Consider the following 23,166-nt stretch of genomic DNA (forward strand, 5'->3'; position numbering starts at 1 on the left):
CAATTTTCCTGATTTATTTCCCCAATTTTCCTGATTTTTCCCCCAATTTTCCTGATTTATTTTCCCAATTTTCCTGATTTATTTCCCCAATTTTCCTGATTTATTGTCCCAATTTTCCTGATTTATTTCCCCAATTTTCCTGATTTATTGTCCCAATTTTCCTGATTTATTGTCCCAATTTTCCTGATTTATTGTCCCAATTTTCCTGATTTATTTCCCCAATTTTCCTGATTTATTTCCCCAATTTTCCTGATTTATTTTCCCAATTTTCCTGATTTATTTTCCCAATTTTCCTGATTTATTTCCCCAATTTTCCTGATTTATTTTCCCAATTTTCCTGATTTATTTCCCCAATTTTCCTGATTTTTCCCCCAATTTTCCTGATTTATTTCCCCAATTTTCCTGATTTATTTTCCCAATTTTCCTGATTACCTTTCCCAATACTTTCCCAATATTTTCCCAATTGATTTTCCCGATTTTTTTCCCCAATACTTTCCTGATTTATTTCCCCAATATTTTCCCGGTAATCCAGATATTTTCCCAATTTTCCTGATTTTTGCCCTGATTTTCACAATTTTCCTGTTTTTTCCCTGATCTCCCTGATTGATTTTCCTCAATTTTCCCATTTTTATTTTTCCCAATATTTTTCTGATTTTCCCGATATTTTCCAGATTTTCCCAGTATTTTCCTGATATTTCCCCAATTTTCTTCCTTGATTTTCCCAATTGATTTTCCCAATATTTTCCCAGTTTATTTCCCCAATTTTCCTGATTGATTTTCATTATATTTTCCTCAACATTTTCCTGATTTTCCTCCCCAATTTTCCTGATTTATTTTCCTGATTTTTCCCCCAATTTCCCTGATTTTTCCTAATTTTTCCCCAATTTTTCCAAGATTTTCCCTATTTCTTTTCCCTATTTATTTTGCATATTTATTTTCCCAATTTTCCTGATCTTTTCCCCCAATTTTCCCCAATTTATTTTCCCGAATTTCTGATTTTTTCCCTGATTTTCCCAATTGATTTTCCCAATATTCCCAGTTTATTTCCCTGATTTTCCTGATTGATTTTCCCAATATTTTCCCTGATATTTTCCTGATTTTCCTCCCCAATTGTCCTGATTTTTTTTCCCCAATTTCCCTGATTTTCCCAATTTATTTCCCTGATTTTCCTGAGATTTTCCTGAGATTTTCCCCAAGATTTTCCACATTTTCCTAATTTATTTTCCTGATTTATTTTCCTGATCTTGTCCCCAATTAATTTTCCCAAATTTCTGAATTTTCCCCCTGATTTTACTGATTTATTTTCCCAATTTTCTTCCCCAATTTTCCCAGTTTATTTTCCAGTTTTATTTTCCCAATTTTCCTCTCTGATTTTCCTGATTTATTTTCCCCATTTATTCTCTCAATTTCCTGATTTTCCCATTTTTCCCCCCAATTTTCCCGATTTCCCTGATTGATTTTCCCCAATTTTCCCCAATTTTCCCATTTTTTCCTCCCTCCCCTCCCCCAGCCCCACTTTTGGGGGGATTTTCCTTTTTCTGCCTTTTTTTCACCTTTTTTTCTGCTTCTCTGGAGGCTCCTGCGGATCCTGGGGGGAATTTGGGGGAAATTTGGGGAATTTGGGGGAATTCAGGGAGATTTTGATAAATTTTGGAGAATTTTGAGGGAATTTTGGAGAATTTTGAGGGAATTTTGGGGGGATTTCGATGGAATTTTGGGGGAAATTTTGGGGAATTTTGGGGAGATTCTGGTAAATTCCGGGGGGAATTTCAAATTTTGGGGTATTTGGGGCAACTTTGATGGAATTTTAGGAAAATTTGGGGAATTTGGAGAATTTTGGAGAATTTTGAGAAAATTTTGGGGGGATTTTGGGGGAATTTGGGAGGATTTTGAGTGTTGGGGAATTTGGGGGGAATTTTTGGGGATTTGGGGGGAATGTTGGGGATTTCGATGGAATTTTGGGGGGAATTTTGGGGAGATTCTGGTAAATTCCGGGGGGAATTTCAGATTTTGGGGTATTTGGGGCAACTTTGATGGAATTTGAGGAAAATTTGGGGAATTTGGAGAATTTTGGAGAATTTTGAGAGATTCTTTTGAATTTTAGGGTAATTTGTGGAAATTTGGGGGAATTTTGGGGGAATTCGGGGGAAATTTTGGGGGATTGAGGGATTTGGGGGGAATTTGGAATTTTGGGGAAATTTTGAGGCAGTTTTGGGGGGGAATTTGGGATTTTTGGGATTTGGGGTGGAAAGCAGCGATTGGAGGAGTTTGGGTGGAATTTGGGGTGGGGGAGGGGACAAACAGCCTTGGAGGTGACACTGTCCCCAATGTCCCCAACGTCCCCATTGTCCCCAGGGCCAGGTGGCACTGTCCCCAATGTCCCCAACGTCCCCAATGTCCCCATTGTCCCCAGGGCCAGGTGACACCGTCCCCAATGTCCCCACTGTCCCCACTGTCCCCAATGTCCCCACTGTCCCCAGGGCCAGGTGACACCGTCCCCAATGTCCCCAATGTCCCCACTGTCCCCAATGTCCCCACTGTCCCCAGGGCCAGGTGACACCGTCCCCAATGTCCCCAATGTCCCCACTGTCCCCAATGTCCCCAGGGCCAGGTGACACCGTCCCCAATGTCCCCAATGTCCCCACTGTCCCCAGGGCCAGGTGACACTGTCCCCAATGTCCCCAATGTCCCCACTGTCCCCAGGGCCAGGTGACACTGTCCCCAATGTCCCCAATGTCCCCACTGTCCCCAATGTCCCCAGGGCCAGGTGACACTGTCCCCAATGTCCCCAAGATGTCCCCAATGTCCCCACTGTCCCCAATGCCCCCATGGTCCCCAGGGCCAGGTGACACTGTCCCTGCTGTCTCCAAGGTGTCCCCATTGTCCCCACTATCCCCAGTGTCCCCATGGTGTCCCCATTGTTCCCAGGACCAGGTGACACTGTCCCCATTGTCCCAAATGTCCCCAAGGTCCCCACTGTCCCCAATGTCCCCAAGATGTCCCCAATGTCCTCAATGTCCCCAGGGCCAGGTGACACTGTCCCCACTGTCCGCAATGTCCCCACTGTCCCCAGGGCCAGGTGACACCGTCCCCAATGTCCCCAGTGTCCCCACTGTCCTCACTGTCCCCAGGGCCAGGTGACACTGTCCCCAATGTCCCCACTGTCCCCAGGGCCAGGTGACACTGTCCCCAATGTCCCCACTGTCCCCAATGTCCCCAGTGTCCCCACTGTCCCCGCTGTCCCCAGGGCCAGGTGACGCGGGCGCAGGAGGCCGAGGAGAACGACGTCATCCGGCGGGAGCTGGCGCTGGTGAGGCAGCGCTGGAGCTCGGCCACCGAGAGCCTCAGGCGGGCACAGAGCACCATCCGGGAGCTGCAGGTGTGTCACTGTGTGTCACCTGTGTGTGTCATTGTCACCTGTGTGTCACTGTGTGTGTCACTGTGTGTCACTGTGTGTCACTGTCACTGTGTGTCACTGTGTGTGTCACTGTGTGTGTCACTGTGTCACTGTGTCACTGCCCGGTGCCAGCGCTGGAGCTCGGCCACCGAGAGCCTCAGGCGGGCACAGAGCACCATCCGGGAGCTGCAGGTGTGTCACTGTGTGTCACCTGTGTGTCACTGTGTGTGTCACTGTCACCTGTGTGTAACCTCTGTGTCACCTGTGTGGCACTGTGTCACTGTCACCTGTGTGTCATTGTGTCATTGTCACCTGTGTGTCACTGTCACCTGTGCGTCACCTCTGTGTCACCTGTGTGGCACTGTGTCACTGTCACCTGTGTGTCATTGTGTCATTGTCACCTGTGTGTCACTGTCACCTGTGCGTCACCTGTGTGTCACCTGTGTGTGGCACTGTGTCACTGTCACCTGTGTGTCATTGTGTCATTGTCACCTGTGTCACCTGTGTGTCACTGTCACCTGTGTGTCACCTGTGTGTCACCTGTGTGTGGCACTGTGTCACTGTCACCTGTGTGTCATTGTGTCATTGTCACCTGTGTCACCTGTGTGTCACTGTCACCTGTGCGTCACCTGTGTGTCACCTGTGTGGCACTGTGTCACTGTCACCTGTGTGTCATTGTGTCATTGTCACCTGTGTCACCTGTGTGTCACTGTCACCTGTGTGTCACCTCTGTGTCACCTGTGTGTGGCACTGTGTCACTGTCACCTGTGTGTCATTGTGTCATTGTCACCTGTGTGTCACTGTCACCTGTGCGTCACCTGTGTGTCACCTGTGTGTGGCACTGTGTCACTGTCACCTGTGTGTCATTGTGTCATTGTCACCTGTGTGACACTGTCACCTGTGCGTCACCTGTGTGTCACCTGTGTGTGGCACTGTGTCACTGTCACCTGTGTGTCATTGTGTCATTGTCACCTGTGTGACACTGTCACCTGTGCGGCACCTCTGTGTCACCTGTGTGTGGCACTGTGTCACTGTCACCTGTGTGTCATTGTCACCTGTGTCACCTGTGTGTCACTGTCACCTGTGTGTCACCTGTGTGTCACCTGTGTGTGGCACTGTGTCACTGTCACCTGTGTGTCATTGTGTCATTGTCACCTGTGTCACCTGTGTGTCACTGTCACCTGTGTGTCATTGTCACCTGTGTCACCTGTGTGTCACTGTCACCTGTGCGTCACCTGTGTGTCACCTGTGTGTGGCACTGTGTCACTGTCACCTGTGTGTCATTGTGTCATTGTCACCTGTGTCACCTGTGTGTCACTGTCACCTGTGCGTCACCTGTGTGTCACCTGTGTGTGGCACTGTGTCACTGTCACCTGTGTGTCATTGTGTCATTGTCACCTGTGTCACCTGTGTGTCACTGTCACCTGTGTGTCACCTCTGTGTCACCTGTGTGGCACTGTGTCACTGTCACCTGTGTGTCATTGTGTCATTGTCACCTGTGTGTCACTGTCACCTGTGCGTCACCTGTGTGTCACCTGTGTGTGGCACTGTGTCACTGTCACCTGTGTGTCATTGTGTCATTGTCACCTGTGTGACACTGTCACCTGTGCGTCACCTGTGTGTCACCTGTGTGTGGCACTGTGTCACTGTCACCTGTGTGTCATTGTGTCATTGTCACCTGTGTGACACTGTCACCTGTGCGTCACCTCTGTGTCACCTGTGTGTGGCACTGTGTCACTGTCACCTGTGTGTCATTGTGTCATTGTCACCTGTGTGTCACTGTCACCTGTGTGTCACCTGTGTGTCACCTGTGTGTGGCACTGTGTCACTGTCACCTGTGTGTCATTGTGTCATTGTCACCTGTGTCACCTGTGTGTCACTGTCACCTGTGCGTCACCTCTGTGTCACCTGTGTGTGGCACTGTGTCACTGTCACCTGTGTGTCATTGTGTCATTGTCACCTGTGTGTCACTGTCACCTGTGCGTCACCTCTGTGTCACCTGTGTGTGGCACTGTGTCACTGTCACCTGTGTGTCATTGTGTCATTGTCACCTGTGTGTCACTGTCACCTGTGTGTCACCTGTGTGTCACCTGTGTGTGGCACTGTGTCACTGTCACCTGTGTGTCATTGTGTCATTGTCACCTGTGTCACCTGTGTGTCACTGTCACCTGTGCGTCACCTCTGTGTCACCTGTGTGTGGCACTGTGTCACTGTCACCTGTGTGTCATTGTCACCTGTGTCACCTGTGTGTCACTGTCACCTGTGCGTCACCTGTGTGTCACCTGTGTGTGGCACTGTGTCACTGTCACCTGTGTGTCATTGTGTCATTGTCACCTGTGTCACCTGTGTGTCACTGTCACCTGTGTGTCACCTCTGTGTCACCTGTGTGTGGCACTGTGTCACTGTCACCTGTGTGTCATTGTGTCATTGTCACCTGTGTCACCTGTGTGTCACCTCTGTGTGTCGCTGCCCCAGTGACAGCACTGCAGGTGACATTGGGTGACATTTGGTGGCATTTGGTGGCACAGGTAACTCCTGCATGAGCGAGGATTTCGTGGCAGGTGGGAGGTGACACTTGGTGACATTGGGGACATTTGGGGACAGGGTAACCCCCATCTCTCTGAGCAGCTCATGGCAGGTGGGAGGTGACCTTTGGTTGCCTTTGGTGACATTTGGGGACGTTGGGTGACATTTGGGGACATTGGTGACAGGGTAACCCCCGCCTGAGCAAGGAGTCTGTGGTGGACATTGGGGAGGTGACACTGGTGACATTTGGGGACATTGGTGACACAGGGTAACCCCCGGCTGAGCGAGGAGTCTGTGGCAGGTTGGGGACACTGGGAAGGTGACATTGGTGACATTGGGGACATTTGGGGACATTGGTGACACAGGGTAACCCCCGCCTGAGCAAGGAGTCTGTGGCAGGTTGGGGACACTGGGAAGGTGACATTGGTGACATTGGGGACATTTGGGGACATTGGTGACACAGGGTAACCCCCGGCTGAGCGAGGAGTCTGTGGTGGACATTGGGGAGGTGACACTGGTGACATTTGGTGACATTGGTGACATTGGTGACACAGGGTAACCCCCGGCTGAGCGAGGAGTTCGTGGCTGAGAGGGGACATTGGGGAGGTGACATTGGTGACATTTGGGGACATTGGTGACAGGGTAACCCCTGCCTGAGCAAGGAGTCTGTGGTGGACATTGGGGAGGTGACACTGGGGACATTTGGGGACATTGGTGACAGGGTAACCCCCGCCTGAGTGAGGAGTTCATGGTGGACATTGGGGAGGTGACACTGGGGACATTTGGGGACATTGGTGACACAGGGTAACCCCCGGCTGAGCAAGGAGTTCGTGGCAGGCTGGGGACACTGGGGAGGTGACACTGGTGACATTTGGGGACATCTGGGGACATCGGTGCCACAGGGTAACCCCCGGCTGAGCGAGGAGTCTGTGGTGGACACTGGGGAGGTGACATTGGTGACATTTGGTGACATTTGGTGACGTTGGTGACAGGGTAACCCCCGCCTGAGCAAGGAGTCTGTGGTGGACATTGGGGAGGTGACACTGGTGACATTTGGTGACATTTGGGGACATTGGTGACAGGGTAACCCCCGGCTGAGCGAGGAGTTCGTGGCAGGTTGGGGACACTGGGGAGGTGACGTTGGGGACATTGGTGACATGTGGGGACATTTGGTGACACAGGGTAACCCCCGCCTGAGCAAGGAGTTTGTGGCAGGTTGGGGACACTGGGGAGGTGACATTGGTGACGTTTGGTGACATTGGTGACATTGGTGACAGGGTAACCCCCGCCTGAGCAAGGAGTTCGTGGCTGAGAGGGGACACTGGGGAGGTGACATTGGTGACATTTGGGGACATTTGGGGACATTGGTGACACAGGGTAACCCCCGCCTGAGCGAGGAGCTCGTGGCAGGTTGGGGACACTGGGGAGGTGACACTGGTGACATTTGGGGACATTTGGGGACATTGGTGACAGGGTAACCCCCGGCTGAGCGAGGAGTTCGTGGCGCACCTGGAGACGGAGCTGGAGCGGTCGCGGCTGCGCGAGAGCGAAACCCTGGGAGCCCTCAAGGAGATGCAGGACAAGGTCCTGGACATGGAGAAGGTGACACCGGGGGGACAGCGGGGTGGCCTTGGGGACAGCGAGGGGACAGGGAGGGTGCTGTGGGTCGCCCTGGGGACAGGAGCTGTCACAGGTGGCCTGTGAAGGTCCCTCTGTCTGTCTGTCCCCACTGCTGTGCTCATGTGTCCCCACTGATGTCCCCATGCCCTGCCAATGTCCCTGTGTCCCCTGCTGTCCCTCCTGATGTCCCTGTCCTGTGTCTCCTGCTGTCCCTGATGTCCCCTGTGTTCCCCCTGATGCCCTTGTCCTTGTCCCCTGTGTCCCTGCTGTGTCCCCTGTGTCCCTGTCCCTGCTGTCCCTCTGTCCCTGCTGTCCCTGTGTCCCTGTCCCTGTCCCCTGTGTCCCCCCTGCTGTCCCTGCTGTCCCCTCTGTCCCTGATGTCCCCGATGTCCTCTGTCCCTGTCCCTGCTGTCCTCTGTCCCTGTTCCTCTGTCCCCTCTGTCCCTGCTGTCCCTGTCCCTCTGTCCCTGCTGTCCCTGTCCCCTCTGTCCCTGATGTCCCCTCTGTCCCTGTCCCTGTCCCTCTGTCCCTGATGTCCCTGTCCCCTCTGTCCCCTCTGTCCCTGTGTCCCTGTCCCCTCTGTCCCTGTGTCCCTGTCCCCTCTGTCCCTCTGTCCCTGTCCCTGTCCCTGTCCCTGCTGTCCCCTCTGTCCCTGTCCCTCTGTCCCTGATGTCTCTGTCCCCTCTGTCCCTGTCCCTGCTGTCCCCTCTGTCCCTCTGTCCCTCTGTCCCTGTCCCTCTGTCCCTGATGTCCCTGTCCCTCTGTCCCTGATGTCCCTGTCCCTGTCCCTGTCCCTGCTGTCCCTGTCCCCCTGTCCCTGTCCCCCTGTCCCTGTCCCTCTGTCCCTGTCCCTGTCCCTGTCCCTGCTGTCCCCTCTGTCCCTGTCCCTCTGTCCCTGTCCCTCTGTCCCTCTGTCCCTGTCCCCCTGTCCCTGTCCCTCTGTCCCTGTCCCTGTCCCTGATGTCCGTGTCCCCTCTGTCCCCAGCGGCAGCCGCTGCTCCCGGACGACTCCAGCGTGGTTCGGCTGCAGGAGGAGCTGCAGGAGCTGGCGCTGAGGGACATCGGGGACATCGGGGACATCGGGGACACCTGGCAGGTGAGACAGGGACACGGGGGACATCGGGGACATCGGGGACATCGGGGACACCTGGCAGGTGAGACAGGGACACGGGGGAGATTGGGGACATCGGGGACATCGGGGACACCTGGCAGGTGAGACAGGGACACGGGGGACATTGGGGACATCGGGGACATCGGGGACACCTGGCAGGTGAGACAGGGACACGGGGGGACACCTGAGGGACACTGGGGACACTGGGGACACCTGGCAGGTGAGACACTGGGACATCAGGGACATCTGAGGGACATCGGGGACATTGGGGATATCGGGGACATCGGGGACATCAGGGACACCTGGCAGGTGAGACAGGGACAGCAGGGACATCGGGGACAGAGGGGACATTGGGAACATTGGGTACACCTGGCAGGTGAGACACTGGGACACCTGAGTGACACTGGGGACATTGGGGATGTCAGGGACATCGGGGACACCTGAGTGACACTGGGGACATCGAGGACACCTGGCAGGTGAGACACGGGGACATTAGGGACACGTGGCAGGTGTCCCAGCTGTCCCTGTCGGTCCCCAGGTGAGTCCCCAGGTGCCTCCATACCTGACCAGGTGTCCCCAGGTGTCCCCAGAGCTGACCAGGTGTCCCCGTGCCCCCAGGTGTGCGGGGGCCGCTGGCAGGAGCCGCGGGCGCTGCACGAGGCCTGGCCAGGTGTCCCAGGGTGTCCCCAGGTGTCCCCAGGTGTCCCCACACCTGACCAGGTGTGTCCCAGGGTGTCCCCCAGGTGTCCCCAGGTGTCCCCACACCTGACCAGGTGTGTCCCAGGTGTGTCCCCAGGTGTCCCCAGAGCTGACCAGGTGTGTCCCCAGGTGTCCCCAGAGCTGACCAGGTGTCCCCGTGCCCCCAGGTGTGCGGGGGCCGCTGGCAGGAGCCGCGGGCGCTGCACGAGGCCGTGCTGGGGGTGCAGCTCCGCGAGAGCCAGGCCCAGGCGGAGCTGAGGGCGCTGAGACAGCGCGTGCTGCACCTGGAGACACAGGTGAGACACAGGTACCAAACTGGGACGGACTGGGACAAACTGGGAGGGACTGGGAATGGAGCTGAGGGCGCTGAGACAGCGCGTGCTGCACCTGGAGACACAGGTGAGACACAGGTACCAAACTGGGACGGACTGGGACAAACTGGGAGGGACTGGGAATGGAGCTGAGGGCGCTGAGACAGCGCGTGCTGCACCTGGAGACACAGGTGAGGGACTGGGACAAACTGGGAGGGACTGGGACGGACTGGGACAGCGCGTGCTGCACCTGGAGACACAGGTGAGGGACTGGGACAAACTGGGAGGGACTGGGACGGACTGGGAGGGACTGGGACAAACTGGGAGGGACTGGGAATGGAGCTGAGGGCGCTGGGACAGCGCGTGCTGCACCTGGAGACACAGGTGAGACACAGGTACCAAACTGGGAGGGACTGGGAGGGACTGGGACAGCGCGTGCTGCACCTGGAGACACAGGTGAGGGACTGGGACAAACTGGGACGGACTGGGACAAACTGGAACAGACTGGGAGGGACTGGGAAGGACTGGGACAGCGGGTGCTGCACCTGGAGACACAGGTGAGACACAGGTACCAAAGTGGGAGCACTGGGAGGGACTGGGATGGACTGGGAGGGACTGGGGTGGACTGGGAGGGACTGGGATGGACTGGGACAAACTGGGAATGGAGCTGAGGGCGCTGGGACAGCGGGTGCTGCACCTGGAGGCGCAGGTGAGACACAGGTACCAAAGTGGGAGCACTGGGATGGAATGGGAGGGACTGGGATGGACTGGGGTGGACTGGGATGGACTGGGAGGGACTGGGGTGGACTGGGATGGACTGGGAGGGACTGGGACAAACTGGGACAAACTGGGAATGGAGCTGAGGGCGCTGGGACAGCGCGTGCTGCACCTGGAGGCGCAGGTGAGACACAGGTACCAAAGTGGGAGCACTGGGGATACTGGGAACTGAACTGGGAGCCCTGGGAGAGCAGGGACCAGGGTTTGTCCCGGGTTTATCCCAGGTTAATCCCAGATTAACTTTGTGTTTATCCCAGGATTTTGATGGATTCATCCCAGGTTTATCTGGTTTAATCCCGGGTTTATCCTGGTTAATCCCAAATTAATCCTGGGTCTATCCCAGGTCTATCCCAGGTTTATCCCGGTTTAGGGTTGGATCCAGCGGTCGGTGCTGGGCCGTGCCGAGCAGGGCTGGGTTGGTGCCGGGTCTATCCCGGATCAATCCCGGGTCTATCCCAGGTTAATCTCAGATCAATCCCAGGTTTATCCCGGGTTATTCTCGGTTCCAGGGCCGGATCCAGCGGTCGGTGCTGGGCCGTGCCGAGCAGGGCCGTGCCGGGCTGCGGGAGCAGGGCTGGCTTGGTGCCGGGTCTATCCCAGGATCAATCCCGGGTTAATCTCAGATCAATCCCAGGTTTATCCCGGGTTATTCTCGGTTCCAGGGCCGGATCCAGCGGTCGGTGCTGGGCCGTGCCGAGCAGGCCTGTGCCGGGCTGCGGGAGCAGCTCCGCGCCGCGGCCGCCCAGAGCCAGGGGCTGCAGGCGCAGCTGAGCGAGAGCCACCGGAAACACGCGGAGGCACAGTGCAAGGTGGGGACAGCACTGGGGACACTGGGGACACCGGGGACAGCAATGGGGACACTGGGGACACCGGGGACAGCAATGGGGACAATGGGGACAGCAATGGGGACAATGGGGACACTGGGGACAGCAATGGGGACAATGGGGACACTGGGGACACTGGGGACACTGGGGACAGCAATGGGGACACTGGGGACAGCAATGGGGACAATGGGGACACTGGGGACACTGGGGACACCGGGGACAGCAATGGGGACACTGGGGACAGCAATGGGGACAATGGGGACACTGGGGACACTGGGGACACTGGGGACACTGGGGACAGCAATGGGGACACTGGGGACAGCAATGGGGACAATGGGGACACTGGGGACAGCAATGGGGACACTGGGGACACCGGGGACAGCAATGGGGACAATGGGGACAGCAATGGGGACAATGGGGACACTGGGGACAGCAATGGGGACAATGGGGACACTGGGGACACTGGGGACACTGGGGACAGCAATGGGGACACTGGGGACCCTGGGAACAGCAATGGGGACACTGGGGACACTGGGGACAGCAATGGGGACAATGGGGACACCGGGGACAGCAATGGGGACAATGGGGACACCGGGGACACCGGGGACACTGGGGACAGCAATGGGGACACTGGGGACCCTGGGGACAGCAATGGGGACACCGGGGACACTGGGGACAGCAATGGGGACAATGGGGACACTGGGGACACCGGGGACAGCACTGGGGACACTGGGGACACCGGGGACAGCAATGGGGACAATGGGGACACCGGGGACACTGGGGACACTGGGGACAGCAATGGGGACACTGGGGACCCCGGGGACAGCAATGGGGACAATGGGGACAGCAATGGGGACACCGGGGACACCGGGGACAGCAATGGGGACAATGGGGACAATGGGGACACCGGGGACAGCAATGGGGACACTGGGGACACCGGGGACAGCAATGGGGACAATGGGGACACTGGGGACAGTAATGGGGACACCGGAAACACGCAGAGGCGCAGTGCAAGGTGGGGACAGCAATGGGGACAGCACTGGGGACACTGGGGACAGCAATGGGGACACTGGGGACACTGGGGACATCACTGGGGACACTGGGGACAGCAATGGGGACACCGGAAACACGCGGAGGCACAGTGCAAGGTGGGGACAGCACTGGGGACATCATTGGGGACAGTGGGGACATTGGGGACAGCAGTGGGGACACTGGGGACACTGGGGACACCAGAAGCATGCCGAGGCGCAGTGCAAGGTGGGGACAATGATTGGGGACAGCAATGGGGACATTGGGGACACCGCAAACACGCCAAGGCGCAGTGCAAGGTGGGGACACTGGGGACATTGGGGACACTGGGGACATCATTGGGGACATTGGGGACACCGCAAACACGCCGAGGCACAGTGCAAGGTGGGGACATTGAGAGCATTGGGGACACTGGGGACATTTGGGACATTGAGCGTATTGGGGACATTGAGGGCATTGGGGACATTGGGGGTATTGGGACATCAGGGACACTTGGGGACATTGGGGGATATTCAGGACATTGGGAACATCATCGGGGACATCGGGGCTGTTGGGGACACTGGGGACAGCAGGGACACCGGGGACATCAGGCATATTGGGGACATTGGGGGTGTTTGGGACATTGGGGACACTTGGGGACCTTTGGGATGCACACGGGGATGTCCCCGAATGTCCCTGGGGTGTCCCTGGGTGTCCTTGTGGTGTCCCGAGTGGTGGCAGGGCTGTCCCTGGGGTGTCCCTGCAGTGTCCCCGGTGACAGAGCTGTCCGGGGATGTCCTGGATGTGTCCCCACGGTGTCCCCGTGGTGTCCCCGCGGTGGCAGGGCTGTCCCTGGGTGTCCCCACGGTGTCCCCGTGGTGTCCCCGCGGTGGCAGGGCTGTCCCAGGGCTGTCCCTGGGTGTCCCCACGGTGTCCCCGTGGTGTCCCCGCGGTGGCAGGGCTGTCCCAGGGCTGTCCCTGAGTGTCCCCGCAATGTCCCTGGGGTGTCCCTGCGGTGTCCCCGTGGTGTCCCCGTGGTGTCCCCGCGGTGGCAGGGCTGTCTCAGGGCTGTCCCTGGGTGTCCCCACGGTGTCCCTGGATGTGTCCCCACGGTGGCAGAGCTGTCCCAGGGCTGTCCCTGAGTGTCCCCGCAATGTCCCCGGGGTGTCCCCGCAATGTCCCTGCGGGTGGCAGGGCTGTCCTGTGGGTGTCCCCGGTGGCAGGGCTGTCCCCAGCTGTCCCCACGATGTTCCCACGATGTCCCCGGTGGCAGGGCTGTCCCCACGGTGTCCCTGGGGGTGTCTCTGGGTGTCCCTGGGGGTGGCAGGGCTGTCCCTGTGGTGACAGCGCTGTCCCCAGAGCAAGGAGGAGGTGATGGCCTCCCCACGGTGGCAGGGCCGTCCCCGGGTGTCCCTGTGGGTGTCCCCATGGTGTCCCCACGCTGTCCCCAGAGCAAGGAGGAGGTGATGGCCTCCCCACGGTGTCCCTGTGGGTGTCCCCATGGTGTCCCCACGCTGTCCCCAGAGCAAGGAGGAGGTGATGGCCTCCCCACGGTGGCAGGGCTGTCCCCGGGTGTCCCTGTGGGTGTCCCCATGGTGTCCCCACGCTGTCCCCAGAGCAAGGAGGAGGTGATGGCCTCCCCACGGTGGCAGGGCTGTCCCCGGGTGTCCCGGGGGGTGTCCCCATGGTGTCCCCACGCTGTCCCCAGAGCAAGGAGGAGGTGATGGCCTCCCCACGGTGGCAGGGCTGTCCCCGGGTGTCCCGGGGGGTGTCCCCATGGTGTCCCCACGCTGTCCCCAGAGCAAGGAGGAGGTGATGGCCGTGCGGCTGCGCGAGGCCGACAGCATGGCCGCCCTGGCCGAGATGAGGCAGCGCGTGGCCGAGCTGGAGATCCAGGTACGGGGACACCGAGGGGACATCGGGGGGACGCTGGGGACACTGGAGACAATGGGGACATGGGGGGATGTGGGGACACGAGGACATTGGGGGATGTGAGGGACATGGGGACATTGGAGACGCTGGGGGGACATGGGAACATCAGGGGACATTGGGGACAGCGGGGACAATGCAGACATTGGGACGCTGGGGACATTGGGGACAGCGGGGACACTGGGGACACTGGGGACATAAGGGACATTGGGGACAGTGGGGATATGGAGGAGACATGGGGGCATGAGGGACACGGGGGTATGGGGACATCAGGGACAGTGGGGACAGTGGGGACACTGGGGACATCAGGGACAGTGGGGACATTGGGGACAGCGGGGACACTGGGGACATCAGGGACATTGGGGACAGTGGGGACATTGGGGACAGTGGGGACACTGGGGACATCAGGGACATTGGGGACATCGGGGACATTGGGGACATCAGGGACATTGGGGACAGTGGGGATATGGAGGAGACATGGGGGCATGAGGGACACGGGGGTATGGGGACATCAGGGACAGTGGGGACATCAGAGACATGAAGGGGATGGGGGATACTGGGGACATTGGGACATGGGGGACATCAGGGACATCAGGTGGACGTGGGGGACGTTGGGGACATGGAGGGGATTGTGGGTGACGTCAGGCGGACATGGGGACATCGGGGACACTGGGGACATGGAGGACATGGAGTGGAGGAAGGACATGGGGACATGGAGGGGATATGGGGGGGACATGGGGACATGGAGGGGATGGGGAACCTTGGGGACACTGGGGACATCAGGGACATGGGGACACGAGTGGGACATGGGGACATGAGGGACATGGAGGGGATAGGGGACACAGGGATGTGCGGACATGGGGGGACATGGAGGGGACATGGAGGGGACAGGGAGGGGTTGGGGGACACGGGGACATGGTGGACATGAAGGACATGGGGACATGGAGGGGACACAGGGACATGGGGGGCCTGGAGGGGATGGGGGCTACAGGGATGTGGAGGGGACAGGGGGACATGGGTGGGACATGGGGACATGGGGACACAGAGGAATGTGGGGACATGGGGATGGTGGGGTCATGGAGGGGACATGGGTGGGACATGGGGGACGTGGAGGGGACGTGGAGGAGTTGGGGGACACGGGGACGGGGTGGACATGAAGGACGTGGGGATATGGAGGGGACATGGGGGACGCAGGAGGGGCCAGGTGGCCGCAGTGTCCCCTCAGTGTCCCCTCGGTGTCCCCTCGGTGTCCCTTTGCTGTCCCCAGCGTGAGGAGGGGCGGCTGCAGGGCCAGCTGGAGCACACGGACACGGCGCAGTACATCCGGCACCTGCAGGGCCACATCCGGCAGCTCAAGGCCGAGGTGGGACACTGGGGACACCTGGGGACATTGGGGACATCACTGGGGACATCTGGGATGTTGGGGACACTGGGGACATTGGGGACACGGGGGGCGCAGTACATCCGGCACCTGCAGGGCCACATCCGGCAGCTCAAGGCCGAGGTGGGACACTGGGGACATCTGGGGACATCTGGGGACATTGGGGACATCACTGGGGACATCTGGGATGTTGGGGACACTGGGGACATTGGGGACACGGGGGGCGCAGTACATCCGGCACCTGCAGGGCCACATCCGGCAGCTCAAGGCCGAGGTGGGACACTGGGGACATCTGGGGTGTTGGGGAGGTTGGGGACATCACTGGGGACACTGGGGGCCAGGGACATGGGGGGACACCCATGTGGCACCCCGGGGGGCTGGGGGAGGTGACAGGGGTTGGGGACACCCAGGTGGCGCCCACAGATCCTGGGGGACCCCTCCAGTCTGGCCCCAGTGCCACTGGTGACATCTCCAGGTGCCACCAGACGTGTCCCCTCAGTGCCACTGGTGGCTTTGCCAGTGCCACTAGCGATGTCCCCTCAGTGCCACCAGCCGTGTCCCTCAGTGCCACACGGCCCGGGGACAGCTGGTGACTGCGTGTTCCCCCTGTGTCCTCCCTCCTGCCCTTCTCTGTTGGCCTTTGTCCCCTCCTGTCCCTTCCTGTCACCTCTCCCCTCCTGTCCCTGTCCCCATCCCCATTCCCGTCCTTGTCCCCTCGCTGTCCGCTCCCTGTCCCTTGTCCCCTCCCCTCTCTGTCCCCTCTCTATCCCCTGTCCCTGCTGTCCCCTCCCTGTCGCTGCTGTCCTCTGTTGTCCCCACTGTCCCCCCTCTGTCCCCACTGTCCCCTGCTGTCCCCTCTCTGTCTCCCCTGCTGATCCTTGTCCCCACTGTCCCCTGTCTCCTCACTGTCCCCTGTCCCTGTCCCCTCTCTATCCCTTGTCCCTGCTGTCCCCTCCCTGTCCCTCACTGTCCCCTCTTGTCCCTCACTGTCCCCTGTCCTTTCCCATGCCTGTCCCTGTCCCCGCTGTCCCCTGTCCCCTCTCTGTCCCTGTCCCTGTCCCAGATCCGGCTGCTGCGGGGGCCGCTGTCCTTTGGCGCGGTGGCCCTGGGGACACCCCTGGGGGACGAGGACTCGCTGGGCTCCTCGGACGAGGAGCTGCCACCGCCGCCCTTCGCCCTGACCCCGGGGGACACCGGGGACACCGGGGACACCGGGGACAGCAGTGACAGCGAGCCCGAGGTGGCACCGACGGCACCGTGACACCCAGGGGACACCGGGGACACCGGGGACAGCAGTGACAGCGAGACCGAGGTGGCACTGACGGCACCGTGACACCCAGGGGACACCAGGGACAGCAGTGACAGTGAGACCGAGGTGGCACCGACGGCACCGTGACACCCGGGGACACCGGGGACACCGGGGACAGCAGTGACAGCGAGACCAAGGTGGCACCGACGGCACAGTGACACCCAGGGGACGTCTGGGACATTGGGGACACCGGGGACAGCAGTGACAGCGAGCCCGAGGTGGCACCGACGGCACCGTGACACCCAGGGGACACCGGGGACACCGGGGACAGCAGTGACAGCGAGCCCGAGGGGGCACCGACGGCACCGTGACACCCAGGGGACATTGGGGACACCGGGGACAGCAGTGACAGCGAGCCCGAGGTGGCACCGACGGCACCGTGACACCCAGGGGACAGCCTAAGGTGACACCCAGGGACCCACAGGGACACTGGGGACGGGCCAGGGGACAATGGGACACCTGCAGGTCCTGTGGCACCTGGGGGACATCTCGGGTCCCTGTGGCACTTTGGGGACACCAGGGGACACTGAGGGACACCAAGGACACTGAGGGGACACCTGTGACAAGGAGGGGACACTGAGGGACAAGTGTGACACCTAAGGGACAGCCAGGGACACCCGAGGGACATTCAGGGGACACTGAGGGACACCTGTGACACCCAGGGGACACCAAGGGACAGCCCTGGCCAGGCTGATCCCACACATGGAGAGATCCCAGGACAGGGACAGAGGGGACAGGGACAGGGACAGGGACAGGGATGGATCCCAGGATGGGGACAGGGACCAGGGATGGGGACACACCTGGCACAGGGACAGGGACACACCTGGGACAGGGACAGGGATAGGGATGGATCCCAGGATGGGGACAGGGACAAGGATGGGGACACACCTGGCACAGGGATGGGGACACTCCTGGGATGGGGACAGGGACAAGGATGGAGACACATCTGGCACAGGGATGGGGACACATCTGGGACAGGAAGAAGGGACAAGGATGGGGACACACCTGGCACAGGGACAATCCCAGGGCACAGCTGGATCTGGGACACCGTTGGATCCCGGGCTGGGGTCACACCTGGGACAGGAGTGGGGACAGGGACAGGGACACACCTGGGACAGGGGCACACCTGGGACAGGGACACACCTGGGACAGGGACGGGGACAGGGACACACCTGGGACAGGAGTGGGGACAGGGACAGAGACACACCCGGGACAGGGACACACCTGGGACAGGGGCACACCTGGGACAGGGACACACCTGGGACAGGGACACACCTGGGACAGGGACGGGGACAGGGACACACCTGGGACAGGAGTGGGGACAGGGACAGAGACACACCCGGGACAGGGACACACCTGGGACAGGAGTGGGGACAGGGACAGAGACACACCCGGGACAGGGACACACCTGGGACAGGGACAGGAACAGGGACACACCCGGGGCAGGGACACACCTGGGACAGGGACAGGGACAGAGACACACCCGGGACAGGGACACACCTGGGACAGGGACAGGAACAGGGACACACCCGGGGCAGGGACACACCTGGGACAGGGACAGGAACAGGGACACACCTGGGGCAGGGACACACCTGGGACAGGGACAGGAACAGGGACACACCCGGGGCAGGGACACACCTGGGACAGGGACAGGAACAGGGACACACCTGGGGCAGGGACACACCTGGGACAGGGACAGGAACAGGGACACACCCGGGGCAGGGACACACCTGGGACAGGGACAGGAACAGGGACACACCTGGGGCAGGGAAAAGGACAGGGACAGTGCAGGGATACAGCCAGGATGGTGCTGGGACAGGGACCTGGACAGGGACAGTGCTGGGACACTGCTGGACACTGGACACAGCCAGACCCTGAGACAGGGACAATTCCGGGACAGGGACAGGGACACTGCTGGACACAACAGCCACATCCCAGAGCAGGGACAGGGACACGGCCGGACACCGGACAGGGACAGGGACACTGGACATGGCCCGGACAGGGACAGGGATGGGGACACAGCTGGACACTGGACACGGGACACAGCTGGACACTGGACACAGCCGGGACAGGGACACAGCTGGACACTGGACACTGGACACGGGACACAGCTGGACACTGGACACAGCCGGGACAGGGACACAGCTGGACACTGGACACGGGACAGGGACACAGCTGGACACTGGACACAGCTGGGACAGGGACACTGCTGGACACTGGACACAGCCGGGACAGGTACACAGCTGGACACGGGACAGGGACACAGCTGGACACTGGACACAGCCGGGACAGGTACACAGCTGGACACGGGACAGGGACACAGCTGGACACTGGACACGGCCGGGACAGGGACACTGCTGGACATGACAGCCAGATCCCAGGACAGGGACAGGGACAGGGACAGTCCTGGGACACGGCCGGACCCTGGGACACATCCTGGAACAGGGACACAGCCGGACACTGGACACAGCCAGCCCCTGGCACAGGGACATTGCCACAACAGGGACAGAGCCCAGAGCAGGGACAGGGACACGGCCGGACACTGGACACATCCAGAGCCCAGAACACAACCAGGACACTGCTGGACACAACACGGCTGGACATGGCCGGGACAGGGACAGGGACACAGCTGGACACTGGACAGGGACAGGGACACGGCCGGACACCGGACACGGCCAAATCCTGGGACATGGCCGGATCCCAGGACAGTGCTGGACATGGCCAGGACAGGGACAGGGACACAGCGGGACAGGGACAGGGACAGGGACACAGCCAGATCCCAGGACACGGCCGGACAATGGGACAGGGACAATTCCAGGACAGGGACAGATCCAGGACAGGGACAGATCCAGGACAGGGACACTCCCAGGACACGGCTGGACAATGGGACAGGGACAATTCCAGGACAGGGACAGATCCAGGACACGGCTGGACAATGGGACAGGGACAGATCCCAGGACAGGGACACTCCCAGGACACGGCCGGACAATGGGACAGGGACAGATCCCAGGCCAACCCTAGACACTGAACATGGCCAGATCCCAGGACACGGCCGGACAATGGGACAGGGACAGATCCAGGACAGGGACAGATCCAGGACAGGGACACTCCCAGGACACGGCCGGACAATGGGACAGGGACAGATCCCAGGACAGGGACAGATCCCAGGACACGGCCGGACAATGGGACAGGGACAGATCCCAGGACAGGGACAGATCCCAGGACACGGCCGGACAATGGGACAGGGACAGATCCCAGGCCAGCCCTGGACACTGGACACGGCCGGATCCCGGCTGTGGATCCCAGGCCCGATTCCCTCCTGGATGCCGTGGGACCAACAAGGGCGTGACCGGATCCCCCTGGACACCCCGAATGGATCCCAGATTGCCCTGAATGGATCCCAGATCCCCCTGGATAGACCCTGGACTCCCCAAATGGATCCCGGGCGCCCCAAATGCATCCTGGACTCTTCAAATGGATTCTGGAGCCCCCTGGACTCACCGGGTGGATCCTAGATCTCTCTGGACCCACCAAATGGATCCGAGATCCCTCTGGGCCTTCTGGATGGGTCCCAGATCCCCCTGGACCCCCCCCCAAATGGATCCTGGGCTCTCTGGATGGATCCCAGACCCCTCTGGACTCCCTGGGTGGATCCCAGATCCCCCAGATGGATCCCAGACTCTTCAAATGGACCCTGGACCCCTCTGGACTCGCAGGATGGGCCCCAGATCCCTCTGGACTCCTCCCAAGTGGATCCTGGACCTCTCTGGATGGATCTCAGATCCCCAAGTGGATCCCGGACTCTGAACCCCTCCTGGATGGATCCCAGAGCCCCCCAGATTGATTCCAGAGCTCTCTGGATTCCCTGAGTGGATCCCGGATCCCCCTGGGCCCCTCGGAGGGATCCCAGAGCCCCCGAGTGGATCCCAAAGCTCCAGATGGATCCTGGATCCCAAATGGATCCCCCGGACGGGTTCTGGATCCCCTGGATGGATTCTGGACCCCCTTGGACGGATCCCGGACCCCAAATGGGTGCCAGACTCCCCTGGACCCCCGGATGGATCCCGGTTCCCAAGTGGATCCCCCGGACAGATCCCGGACCCCAAACGGACCCCCTGGATGGATCCCGGATGCCCCTGGATCCCCTGGATGGATTCCAGACCCCAAATGAGTCTGGACCACTTGAATGGATCCCAGATCTCAAACGGAGCCCCCCGAACAAATCCTGGACCCCCAGCTTGATCCTGGACCCCACACGGATCCCCTGCACAGGTCTCGGACCCCTCTGGGCCCCCAGACAGATCATGGATCCCCTGGGTGGATCCTGGACCCCAAATGGATCCCCTGGGTGGATTCTGGACCCTCTGGACTGATCCTGGATCCCCCTGGACCCCTGGACAGATTTTGGACCCCAAATGGATCCCCTGGACGGATCCCAGACCCCCCTGGAGCACCGGATGTATCCTGGACCTCAAATGGATTCCCTGAGTGGATCCCGGATTCCAAATGGATCCCATGGACGGGTTCTGGAGTCCCCAAATGGATCCCAGACCCCTCTGGACTCCCTGGGTGGATCCCAGACCCCAAATGGATCCCCTGGACGGATCCCAGACCCCTCAGACTGATCCTGGATCCCCTGGGTGGATCCTGGACCCCAAATGGATCATGGACCCCAAATGGATCCCCTGGATGGATCATGGACCCCAAATGGATCCCAGACCCCTCTGGACTCCCTGAGTGGATCCCAGACCCCTCAGACTGATCCTGGATCCCCTGGGTGGATCCCGGACCCCAAATGGATCATGGACCCCAAATGGATCCCCTGGACAGATCCTGGAGTCCCCAAATGGATCCCCTGGACAGATCCTGGATCCCCTGGATGGATCATGGACCCCAAATGGATCCCAGACCCCTCTGGAACCCTGGACAGATCCCGGACCCCACATGGTTCCCCTGGATGGATCCTGGATCCCAAATGGATCCCCTGGACAGGTCCCGGATCCCCCTGGAGCCCTGAGTGGATCCCAGATCCCAGATGGGTCCCCTGGACAGATTCCGGAGTCCCCAAATGGATCACGGGCCTCAAATGGATCCTCCAGACGGATCCCAGGCCCCAAATGGATCCTCTGGATGGATCCTGGATCTCCATGGACCCATGAACACGTCCTGGACCCCAAATGGATCCCCTGGACAGATTCCAGAGTCCCCAAATGGATCCCAGATCCCAAATGGACCCCCTGGACACATCCTGGACCCCCAAATGGATCCCAGATCCCAAATGGACCCCCTGGACACGTCCTGGACCCCCAAATGGATCCCAGATCCCAAATGGATCCCCTGGACACGTCCTGGACCCCAAAATTGATCCCAGATCCCAAATGGGTCCCCTGGACACGTCCTGGACCCCCAAATGGATCCCAGATCCCAAATGGATCCCCTGGACACGTCCTGGACCCCAAAATTGATCCCAGATCCCAAATGGGTCCCCTGGACACGTCCTGGACCCCCAAATGGATCCCAGATCCCAAATGGATCCCCTGGACACGTCCTGGACCCCCAAATGGATCCCAGATCCCAAATGGATCCCCTGGACACGTCCTGGACCCCCAAATGGATCCCAGATCCCAAATGGATCCCCTGGACACGTCCTGGACCCCCAAATGGATCCCAGATCCCAAATGGATCCCCTGGACACGTCCTGGACCCCCAAATGGATCCCCTGGATGGATCCCAGACAGATCCTGGATCTCCCTGGGTCCCCTGGACAGATTCTGGGTCCCAAATGGATCCCCCGGACCCCAAATGGATCCCCTGGACCCCAAATGGATCCCCCGGACGGATCCCAGACCGGGACAATTGTGGGGACCCCCCCCCCACCCCGCGCCCCTGCCCCGCTGTACAGAAATACAGGATCCCGAAAAGCCTCGAGTCGACCCCAAAATTCCTTGGATTGACCCCAGAAACCCCGGCCGGGACCCCCAGATCCCCCCCGAGCGATCCCAAAGCCCTCGGGAATTCGTCCCAAAAATCCTCGGGAATTCACCCCAAAAATTCTCTGGGATTCACCTCAAAATCCTCAGGGATTCACCCCAAAATCCTCCGGAATTTGCCCCCAAAATACTCTGGGATTCACTCCAAAATCTTTAGGAATTTGCTCCAGAAATCCTCTGGAATTGGCCGCAAAAATCCTCTGAAATTCACTCCAAAAATTCTCTGGAATTCACTCCAAAATCCTTTGGGATTCACCCCAAAATCTTCTGGGATTGGCCTCAAA

At 59.5% G+C, this 23,166-nt stretch overlaps 1 protein-coding gene across 1 annotated transcript in view; it reads left to right on the forward strand.

Annotated features, from left to right (window-relative positions):
• The window catches only part of EVI5L (ecotropic viral integration site 5 like), a 67,321-nt gene that overhangs the window by 41,127 nt on the left and 3,028 nt on the right, over nucleotides 1-23,166 (forward strand). Inside the window, exons 13-21 of the mRNA XM_058821379.1 lie at nucleotides 3,248-3,379; nucleotides 7,397-7,525; nucleotides 8,529-8,639; nucleotides 8,951-8,959; nucleotides 9,521-9,649; nucleotides 11,104-11,250; nucleotides 14,074-14,169; nucleotides 15,470-15,565; nucleotides 16,647-16,840. Coding sequence (XP_058677362.1) covers nucleotides 3,248-3,379; nucleotides 7,397-7,525; nucleotides 8,529-8,639; nucleotides 8,951-8,959; nucleotides 9,521-9,649; nucleotides 11,104-11,250; nucleotides 14,074-14,169; nucleotides 15,470-15,565; nucleotides 16,647-16,840 — 1,043 coding nt within the window. The remainder of the gene's footprint in view (nucleotides 1-3,247; nucleotides 3,380-7,396; nucleotides 7,526-8,528; nucleotides 8,640-8,950; nucleotides 8,960-9,520; nucleotides 9,650-11,103; nucleotides 11,251-14,073; nucleotides 14,170-15,469; nucleotides 15,566-16,646; nucleotides 16,841-23,166) is intronic.

This window comes from Ammospiza caudacuta, chromosome 29, assembly GCF_027887145.1.
Source record: "Ammospiza caudacuta isolate bAmmCau1 chromosome 29, bAmmCau1.pri, whole genome shotgun sequence".
NCBI lineage: Eukaryota > Metazoa > Chordata > Aves > Passeriformes > Passerellidae > Ammospiza > Ammospiza caudacuta.